Below are 11,433 nucleotides of genomic sequence, written 5' to 3'. Positions count from 1 at the left end.
ACGTGAACGCAGCAGGGTTTCTACGGAAGCCAGCGAACAACAAACACAGTGAGTTTCCTTTTGCCGTGAAGCGAAAATGACAACACGGCGCTGATGTCGAAACGCTTTCCTTTCGGTTTCGTTTCCGGGAAAGCTACGAGAGCTACGATGTCGGTGTTGAGTCGTGAACGTGAACAAGAGGCGACGTTAGGCGCTGAAACTTAACCATCTGTTTCAGTCGTTTGGTCGCTGACTGTGCCACGATGGCCGTGGTGAACCAAAACACGCGCGGCTGGGCTCTGGACACGTGCGCGCTCATCAATGAAGGCTATTCACACTGCATCAGACTGAACGGCGGTGGTCGTAAATCAAAAGTCACATGTCGTTTCAAAAAGCAGTGTTTTCAGATTTTAAACAGTCACTACATTGTGAAGGCCAGTGCTGCAGTGGACGGGGAAACCCCGGAAATGTTACATAAAGTGAACAAACAGTCAAAGGTAAAGCCTACATAATTATTTCTTTTCAGTAGTGGAAAAATAATAATGTGGTGTATGATCAAAGTGTCAGTTGCAGTGCAGACTGGCTGTTCTTTTATGATAGGGTAATATTACTTTGCCCAAGGTTTGTCTTGTCGTTTATTACTTAATATGGGATACGTAATAGATATTGTGTTATGTAGCACTGATTATCTTCTGATTCCTAAAGAAAGAAACGACTCTGTTAAATTTCTTTCATTACATAGCACATCTATAAATTCTATAAATGCATAGTGCACAAGAATACTGAAAGGACAATAGCAAATATGTTGGGATCAAACCAGGTCTTAGGAAAACCATCTTATTTACAAGGCAAATCAGCAGCATAATGTTGGTGTTGATACATTGAAGTAGATCCATGTAAACAACTTTCCTGCCTTAGGCTATTGCAGCATAATAGCCCACTGTTGTCTTCTTTGGTACTTGAATGTTTTGCTCTTTTCTTATACTTACTTGTCTTATCATTCATAATAAGATTACATATTTTCACAATTTGGTTTTCAGAAAAGGAAACGAAAACACAGTGAACTCAACCAGGGAGAGATTGATGCACAGGTTTTTCACGACAAGGTAGGTAATTGATTCTCATTCTCTAAATTTTCTCCAGCAGATCATATGGCAGATCACATGGATCTGACCCTCGACCACGGGTCTGAAGATGGATTATGTGGAGTTAGAAAGACGTGACATCACCAGACCTTTGTAGCCTGCTCCTCATCTGTGCTTCAGGAAGCTGGCACTACTAACTACTATTAACACAACACACCCAATTTGTACTACTGTCAGCATTCCAGTTGCACTGTGGGTAACGTAATGCCAGGTCTTGACAAGAGGCATGTTTACTATCTTGTCTGTCCTTTTTTTAGAGCCAGATGATCCCACACGGTCGTCAAGTGGCGTGAATTGCCTGCTGTTAGTTGCTAGTGTTATCATGTGAGAAAATCAGCCTCTCTGGGTTTAAGAAGGGACGTTTGCTTTTATGTGAAATGTGAAATGAGGCCTGAGAGTCCTTGAAGTCCTTATCTGTTCACACCCACCGTGTGTTTCTTGTGGAAATCAAAAGACGGAGGGGAGACTAAATATCCCCGACTCTGGTTGCACTGCAGGGAACTTCAGGTCAGACAGCAGAGAACAGTTTCCCCTGATCACAGATGATATCTCACGCTGTAAAATAATAATACATCAAAGTCTTCTCATTAATCTTAATAATCTCAATAAACCCTCGGACAATCGTTGTCAGATACATAAATGGGAGTAAAATGCACAACATACAAAGTAGCAGAAAATATAAATGTTCAAGTTGAAGTACATCAGAACCTCAAAAGAATTCACTTTCATGCCGTCAGGTCGGCATTACCTGCCAACCGTTAGTCCAGGTTGTTCATCCCCAATGCCATTAAGCTGCTGAATGCAAAGTAGGTTTCCCATGTGCAATATCCTTAGTAACTTTACTTGTGCAATACACCAAGGCACATTTTTATTTTTTTTTATTTGGTTTTTACCCTAGCTTATTGCATATTTTAATTTTTTATTCCCTACTTGCCACACACTGTGCTCCCTTGTCCAAGAATATGTGTATAAATTGTTGTCTTGTTAAAGGATAATTACCGTTCTTTTTACAATCTGAACCTTATTTCTAGCATAAATTACGATCATTTACTCACCCAGATAACATCATCCAGGTCAGAGGTTAGTAGGTCAACCTACAGACGCCGGATGTTGATAACAGCTAACTCCTGACTCATAACCTATCATAACAAAATATTGGTGAAATGAACGAGTTTTGCAGCGGATAATGTGTTATATACGCGGCTCTCGGCTGGATCTAATTTCGTCGGAACAACTTGTAATGACACCAAAGTTATCTGGGTGAGTAAATGATAATATTATTTTATACTAGAAATAAGGTCCAGATTGTAAAAATCGGTAATTGTCCTTTAAGTCAGTGACTGTAGGAACTAGATTGCTCTTCTGGGACTAATAAAGCATTCTGAATCTGAATCTGACTTGAGAATAACTAATAAATAGCCTATTTGCTTTCCACCACTGACATGCGGTACAAGTGTAACTTATTGCATGTCAAATACAGCCTCACAAATGTCCTTGTATTTTCTGTTTATCACACCTCTCAGTCACAATAATCTCTGTGTCTCTGGTGCAGATCAGGTCTGTCATCCTGGAGGGAACCAAGTCCTTGGTGGATTCTGCGCGACTCCTCGGACGTCTGGGCGGAGCATCAGACACGGCGACGGAGCCTCTTCCCCTCCAGGACTGCAGCCTCGCCGCTCTCTGTGAAATGGCTAAAGAGCTTCCTCTAGTGGACGACGAGGAGCAGGAGGAGCATGCCCAGTCACTTGTTGCTGAGGACGGCTGCACATCTCACGTCGACTTGTTCTCCCGGGTAACGGAGAACAGGTGGGACCGGGCCGCGGTGGTGACGCTGATGGGAGAGGAATATGTAATACCACCACACACGGCCTTCCTGCTGTCTGATTTCACTCGAATGCAGCCGCTAGTCCACTGTGAGTACAACATGCAGAACACGTGCATCAGGATCAGAGAGAAACATGTGGCACAAACACAACACCTCTTTCTGAATTTTAGTGTTGTACATGGTTCTAGTGTGGCACTGTGAATCGTCATCATCTGGAGTGACAGCGTAGTGGTTGTGTCTCAGTCTGTTTCAATCTTAACATGCTTGTTTCTCCCACAGATGGAAGAAAGTTTGATGTAATCGTTATGGATCCGCCGTGGGAAAACAAGTCTGTGAAAAGGAGTCGCAGGTAATTTGCCATTGAAGCCTCATTTTAGGAGGTGTAAAGCAGAGAAGAAAATGGGACTAGAGCGATTACATTTACACGTGAAACAGGCCGGAAAGGATGGAGACAGACGCAGGAACTATAAAATAAATGTAGAAACTAAATTCAAAAGCTTTAGCCTTTACATTAAATCACTTTGTGCCCTGTTCCTCTTTTTATAGGCTGACCCGAGTGTGGAAAAAGTGTAATCTGAATACAAAAAAACAACAACACAGCTAAACACACAGCCATGCTAGCAACTGTATGAGGCTGTACTTAGACACAGTTGTGCACAGAGTTAAATACTAGTTTTGAATAAGTTTATTCAAAGAGGACAATGAATGTGCATTAGTGTCACTCAACAGTCGTTGTAACATTTCACTTAAAAAAAGATTTTGTTATTATTATATAAAACTGTGAACATGAAGTGCTGTATAGCTCACTGGACTGAGCAGAGGCTACAGTTCTCACTGCAGCCGGCCCCGGTTCGAATCCCCCGGTGGCCCTTTGCTGCATGTCACTTCCCCTCTCTCTGCCTCCCCATTTCCTGTCTCTCTCTACTATCTTATCAATTAAAGGCAGAAATCCCCAAAACATACTTAAAAATTCAGATTTGTCTTGTGTAGTACTGGAGGGTTTTGGAGAACACCATGTACTGTGACATTCATCAGTATCTACTGTACTGTATGTGTAGCAGTATAGAGGCATCTAAAGAATCATACTGAAGTAGGAAGAGTGTGATGATTTATGCTGACAGTGTCTTGTATGTCTTTGTCTTGAACAAAGGTACAGTTCTTTGCCCTCATCACAGCTGAAGCGGCTCCCTATTCCCCAGCTGGCATCTGCGAACTGTTTAGTCGTCACCTGGGTAACGAACCGGCCCAGCCACCTGCGCTTCGTCCGTGATGAGCTGTATCCACACTGGGGGGTAGAGGTCGTCGCCGAATGGTTCTGGGTCAAAGTACGGAAAGATGATGCTGCTCTAGAATTTGAGCTGCTGGTGTGTGATTCCAGTTGTTTTAAGCGTCGCTGCTGTTTGCCCCCAGGTGACCACATCTGGACAGTTTGTGTTTCCACTGGATTCACCACACAAGAAGCCGTATGAAGTGCTGGTTCTGGGCCGATATCGTTCCTCTGCAGAAACCTCCACAAGGTTTAAAATCCTTAATATCTGACTTTAAGTCACACTATGTCCCTTTAATAGGGTTCATCTGAATCACTTGTCGTCTCTGACTTTCAGCTCCTCGGAGACGTCAGAGGTCCCTGTAGAGAACAGCCGTTTGATTGTCAGCGTGCCGTCAGCTCTCCACTCCCAGAAGCCCTCACTCTCAGGTAAATATCCTAAAATACATCTGCAGGTACAGTGCTGTTGTGTTTTACTGTGCCAGCAGAGGGCAATGCTGCAACATCAGTGATTGTTATCAGCTTCAATGAAAAGCTCTAAACGCCACACGCTGCACACACACAAAAGCAATGCTTCTACGTCCGAGTCACTTTTTCAAGGTTTACATGATAGAATTCTTTTTAGCCCATTTATTTCACGTACAACATATACAAATATGACTTGTTTTTGTATGAGAAATGAATGCACTTAAGTAAGAAATTATTGATTTATTACACAACTTTAGAGGAAATATCACACTTTTTTTGAATGAATAAATAGCTTTTTCATTGCAGAAGGTGATTTTTTTTTGTTTTTGAAAATTCTGATGGCCATGTTGGAGTAGAGAGCACTGCTCAAAGACAATACACAGGCTCTCTACTGTGTCCATTAGGACAACAGGACTTGAATGCTCAACCCATGATAAGTTAGATTTGTCGGAGTTTCAATGTCAAATTTATCAAGTTTGCACTGATTGTGGCGTGGTGGGACTTGACTTCAACATGGACCCCGCTACCTGGAATCAATGTAAGACCTTGACAATGAATATGCAGGGACTCTGAATAAGAGAGGCTTGACGTCATATCCCTCCCTCTCAGGGGAGCGCCATTTATTGTGCAGTATGGAGAGCAAAAAGCAGGGCCAGTGTTTGCCAGCGCCCTTTCAGAGGCACAGAAAAGCCTGCACCTCCTGGAATTGACTGGATATTGTTGAAATACATTGATTTAAATCATAAAGATGTTTTTGTGGAGCTGCGATACCATAGAGATTAAGTAGATTAGTACACAGATTGTGTTCAGTCTCCATGCGTGATTCTTTGTTCACTGCAAAGCCTCTCAGCAATTTACACAGAGCCCGTTGATTTATTCCACTCACTTTATTTGTTGCCGTGGAGTTTGTTTTTTGAGCTTGAAATGCACACCACATTTTCATTCAGTTTACTTGTCTACACATGACGCCAAGACTCGGTTGATCTATAATTAAATACTAGGTAGATTTAAAAAATATCTATTTGTGGTGCTTTTTCATTGAATCTAAGAAAAGACATGCTACTAAATGTGGAGAATGAGCAGCATCTCTAACTGTGGCTCAACTCCAGTTACTGCCGCTCTTTGTTTTTCTGCCAGAGGTAAGAAAACTCTGTTGGCAGTGGGTGTGGCTCAGATCTGTGAGAGCAGAGTGTGGTATGAATTATTAGAAGAGCTTGATCCTGTAGAGCTGCCAGTAAAAGCAGAGCAGATTATTTGTTTAAGACAAAGGTGAGTATTTAACACCTAGAGGCTCGGACGGTGTTTTTTTTTTTTTTTGTTCCTTTGTTCACTCTTGCAATAGATTATGCAACTTGCCGAAATTTCATTTCAGAGTTCTCACACCTCTGCGCCCGCTGTCTTCCTTATAACTTGGCTGCACTTTTGAGTTCACGTCGAGCATGTCAGGTCGGCTCGGGCCAGTGGGCAGCCTGGACGGCGTGAAGCCACAAGCGTCAGACCTGCAGCGCTCAGAAACCCTGACCCACTTCTGCTCCCCTCACGGATGAGGCTACTGTCACTGATATCCCTCGTTGCTATAGATAGACAAGGGACACCATTACTCCATTATGGATATAACGCGTCGCTGACAGATGGTCGAGCTGCAGAAAAAAAAATGTGTTTGCACTTTGCTCTGAGCGGACGTGTGTGTTTTTAACCAGATCCCCTCCATCTCTGGAGAAAAAAAAAGGTTCTTTCTCTACTCGGTATTTTAATCAGTGCTTAAGTGGCTGTTCCTAATATTCATCTCAGAGAGAGGCACACTGCCAGTGGTGTGGGTTGAAATGCAGTTCAAGGGGAAATTATTTGTGTCACCACCAGTATGTTTTATTGGCAGCTACAACCTTAAGCCATCTTTGTCAACTATCCCAATTTTTTCCTGATTAGTTAAACATTAAAAGTCTATTTAAAAACGCATAAAAATCAAGAGTTTTTCTGGACTTGTCAGCTATCTATGTCGGTCGTTCCAGAGTCTTGAAATCCTGATGCCAGTGGACTAATTGCTCATTGTTTCTGACCTGTGCGAGACTGTGACACTGTCGTCCGTCAGATGGTTGAAATCACTTTGTTCCAGTCGGGTGTAAGGAGCAGAGATGCCACTAGGGGCTGCTTGTAGAGCATTTCAATTCCCAGTATTTTGGGATCCCCTGAGGACGATGTAATTAACGTCGTCCCTGCTGTGCCATAAATGTAATCCATGAAATCCATTTATTTAATTCTGAAAAGGAGAGTATGGAAGCCAAAATTAGGTTAGATTATAGGCTTCTGTCTTTTCTTCTTTTCCCCCCAGAAATACCATGACACCCTTTGGCCACATGGGGGCAGCAGAACAAGCCGTAAACATAACATTGAGGTATTATCAGCTTCTAAAGGTGATATTGCAAAATTAAGCCCAACATCAACTCTTCTTTGTTGCTCTCAACAACATGGCTGTGAAAGACTTTGTCTGTCTGGTGCTGAACAGGTCGTGTTCAGTAGGTTTGTAGAGCTTTTCCATTAAAAACAACGGTCTGTTGGTAAGAAGAGTTGAGAGCTAAGAGGAGATTATGTAGGTTTTCATCATGAACAGCCCCATTCAGATGATGCACAGTCATTTTATCCATTGTTGTTAAAAAATATTGTATACAGCATCTTTAAAGAGTAACTACATGTACCTCGGCGGACAACCCAACAAAACATTATCATGCAGTGTTGGTTGCAGGAGACTCTGCTCCAGCTTTGTTTACATGACACCTCACTGACATGTTGTCGGTTGAACTTAGAATTGAACCTGTCAACATGCAGGACAACACAGAGGTCCGTGCAGCAGTGTTTCATTTCCTAATTCAAATTTTACTTTTTTTAATCCAGCTGTAAATTAGAATATTTCAAATACATTCATTCACTAAGAAGTATTGCTCTGTCAATACAAACAACCAAAAAACTGGGACGAGTATTTCAGGAGCGATGAGGTAAAGATCTAAACCATTTTACGATATATATCTGCTGTTTCCTATTCCTTCTTCTTTCCTTCCACCTTCTTCGTTGAACGCGAAACTAGCGGAACGCGCTCTCTGGTTGGCTGGATTTTCTGTTCGGGCTGCCGTACAAACATGGCGGCCCAAGATGGCAACACTCTAAAGCAAGACCCTTGCTATATGAATATATAAAAGAATAATTATAAGGCTGTGAAAACCAAACAAATTTTATTTTATAGCGATTACACTTATACAAATGTATTCATGGGTAGTATATTCAAATTTTGCCAATAAACCTTGACAAATATTACACATTGGACCTTTAAATCCTTTCTATGTGATAAACATAATCTGTGTAGTGGCTTTTTTTAAGGGAACAAATGAGAGATTCTCAGTGGCATTAACTATGATAGTCATTATTGAAGATTGGCATGGGGCCCAAAACATCACCCTGGGGCACTCCACATTTGCGTTAAGACTCAAAGTCCTTGAAATATGTCGAACAACAACCAGTATTTATATTAAAATCAATATTTGGCATCCAACCATACAAGTAACAATTAGTCCCAGATACTGAAAGATAGAAACCATGAACTTAATCGTCATATTGTGATGACAACTAATTAGTTCTCTATGTTTTTGTTAATCCTGGATCAACCCTGGAGAGAATACCTGAAGCCTAAAAAGAAGAATATCTATGACTGTAAATGTTACATGTCCAGACAGCAGTTAAAAACACCTTCCTTTGCCTTGGGTCTTTCTTGGTAGAAGTTTCATATGTTGTCCCATTTTAGATTTAGAAGGATAATTAGACCTTTTATTCTCTGTTCAACTTTGGGAGCTGAGTCACCGGTTGGAGCTGAATTAGTCGGAGAGCTGCATGTTTGGCCTTTCCACTCCGCGACTCTGTCTCTCTGACATGCATAGGAAGAGAAAACGGGAGGCAGGACAGAGCATTGTGCAGGTTAGATCGGTTAGAGGACCAGGCTTTTGAGCTCATTAACTCCCTGAGTGTTGGCTGAGTCGGGTGTCAGGGTGGTTTGAGCCTGCACAAGAGCAGACAGAGCAGCACAGGGGAGAAAGTGAAACGTATCTGTCAGGTTTGGTGCTGCTGCCGCTGGAATATCATCACTTATAGACTCAAGGTCAGTGCCAGTCCACATAGAAGAACCTGTGCAATGGTGTGATGGAGCTGGGCCGCTGCCAGTGCTGCCTATTATAGAGTAACAAGCAAAGTGCTCCCATAAGAAACGGTTGCAGTGCAGTAATTTTACAACCCTAACTTCAATTCATTAAAATGTGCAATTGAATTTATTATCTCTCATCATTCCCAAGGTTGGATCGCCAATGGGCACTGCACTGTGTGTACTCTATCGAGCTGAATGGGTTTTCTGCTTCAAAACAACAGCTGCAAATGCCAATTTTTTTTAAGTTTGACACCTTCATTGTTTACTGTCTGGACGTCTTTGTCTCTGTGTTTGGGCCCTTCTTGGCATACTACCACCAGAAATGTACCACATCACTCACAGGCCTGTGTGTCTTCATCACATTTATATACAACCACACAGCTACAGTAAATATGTTTTATAGGAACCATAATTGCTGGTTGCATTTATGTTCAGAGACAATGTCTGGTCAAGATCATGGTTTTGGTTAAATCCAAATAAACATGTATCTGAAGTCACTGTTAACTCTGTATTGAACCAGACCATGAATGTTTTTTTTGCAAACCTTAAACAAAAGCTGTGGGAGTCCATGAAAAACTTCACCAGACCAGTCTATAGGGTAAAGTGGATATGCTAGTGGGAAACATGATTTTCACTGATATGTCCAGTTTACAACATGTCCATGTTACAGTGATGAAAAACATAATTTAGTCGTAATTTAATTTCAGATGAAACACGTTTCCCGCACTCATTCATTAAAACACTGCTTTATACTGCAGCTGGTGCAACTGCCAGTAATAGATTCTGGCAGACTCACAATGTATGCACATACTGAATGTAATATCTAAGACAAAGGCCAATGCATGTGCATATTATTTTATAAGATTTGAGTGTTATTGAGTTTCATTGTTAAAGCAACATGACACAAATAGTATACTCTCCGCACCACAGTTTGTTTGGCTGCACTGGATATTGGTTCAAATGTGTTGCATTTCTCAGAAGCTGGGTTTTGTGCTCCCATTGGTTCACACATGTCATTTCAAGTTGAACATCACGATCAACAGCTGTCGGGTGCTATGTGAATCCATCCATGCTCATTCATCTTCCTACATCTCTTCCTTTCTGTAGAGGTGTTGAAGCCGTATGTCGGAGCTGGAGCCGAGCGTTTGGAACTGTTTGCTCGAAGCCTTCAGCCCGGATGGACCAGCTGGGGCAATGAAGTGCTCAAATTCCAGCACAGGAGCTATTTCACCCTGACGCCTGCAGATGATGATCCAGCAGATCTCTCTAAAGATGAGATCTGCTCAGACAAACCCACGGTCACAGCAGCGGCCAACTCACCTGGAGACTCCTCTCCTCCTCCTCCTCCTCCTCCTCCTCATCATCACAGGCCCACCACTGTGGATTAATGACTCATCTTCAGCATTTCACTTTGTATTTAATAAAGATTTAACTGTGAAATTTTTCTATACCAGCGCTTTTGATCTGTATTTCTCTTGTGGGCCCTTTGATTTCCTTTAGAGTCTGGGCACATTTAAGGTAGTGAATCACGGGGCTGATGATGCAGTTGGAGAGATGAAAGTTTATTTCTGTGCTGCCGTGTTTTCAACCTTTTTCTCTTTTTTTTTTTTTTTACCACATTGCAACATAACAAAATGTGTTTTAAAGACGATCAAAGTATTTCTATTTTTATACATTTTGCTCCCTTTTGAACTGAATTTCAAAATATGAGTGAAATAAAACTTTTTTTTTAAGAATATTTTTGGGGCTTTTTCACCTTTTAATGGAAAGCACAGTCGATAGAGAGACAGGAAATAGGGAGGCAGAGAGATGGGTAATGACATGCAGGAAAGGGCCACTCGATGCAGGATTCGAACCAGGGCCATGTGCTGTGAGGACTGTAGTCTCAACACATGGGGCGACTGCACTACTAACTGAGGAATAAAATAAGAAAGAAAAGTTTATACTGAATGTTTGTTCGATTTGCTTCTAAATGTGAAGCTTTTTTTTTTTTACACTTGAACACCACTCAGCCATGGCACTCTCAAGGACACATGGTTTTTTATACTTGGATAATTTGTCTGATTTTTTCCTTGTTTCCTCTGAAAGTCACACTCTTCCCTAACTGTCAGTATAGCCTGTAGTCTGCCTTCTAGGTGGAGCATCTCTAATGAGTCTGTGGTGTCCAGAGGAAGGAGAGGTGGTGGAGCGGTGGTGTTGTGGGGGACGTGCACGGCTGTCTTTTTGAGGCAGATGAGGATGAGTTACGGCCACTGCAGCACAGTACACATCACAGCTAATGAAGCCAGTGTGTGACTCCAGTAGGATCATTTACACATTACCTTGTCATGCTCGCTCTCTCTCTGTCTCTAACACACACAACACAACCCTATTCTATACTGGCCCGACGTAAGTTAATGATGAAAGCCAGAGGAATAGTTTGCCGAAGAATGGTTCAGTACGACATTCAAGGGGAAGTCAAAGTTCCTTACACTTTTATTTTTGCAATTCAACCATACATAGGCTACTACTTAATTTGAGCCCCGTCACTTCTCCCAACATCCCTGTCAAATGTCAAAAAATAATC

At 41.9% G+C, this 11,433-nt stretch overlaps 1 protein-coding gene across 1 annotated transcript; it reads left to right on the top strand.

Moving 5' to 3' along the window:
• The first annotated feature begins 76 nt into the window (after positions 1-76).
• Positions 77-10,324, top strand: mettl4 (methyltransferase 4, N6-adenosine). Its single transcript, XM_083995208.1, has 8 exons — positions 77-476; positions 1,020-1,085; positions 2,677-3,037; positions 3,229-3,298; positions 4,100-4,274; positions 4,360-4,466; positions 4,554-4,645; positions 9,975-10,324. The coding sequence occupies exons 1-8, from the start codon at positions 243-245 to the stop codon at positions 10,253-10,255; spliced, it is 1,386 nt and encodes a 461-aa protein (XP_083851334.1). The 5' UTR covers positions 77-242; the 3' UTR covers positions 10,256-10,324.
• The last annotated feature ends 1,109 nt before the right edge of the window (positions 10,325-11,433 follow it).

Source organism: Trachurus trachurus, assembly GCF_905171665.1.
Source record: "Trachurus trachurus genome assembly, chromosome: 20".
Taxonomy (NCBI): domain Eukaryota; kingdom Metazoa; phylum Chordata; class Actinopteri; order Carangiformes; family Carangidae; genus Trachurus; species Trachurus trachurus.
The sequence above is the reverse complement of the archived record's forward strand: the minus strand, read 5'-3'. Positions and strand labels throughout refer to the sequence as shown.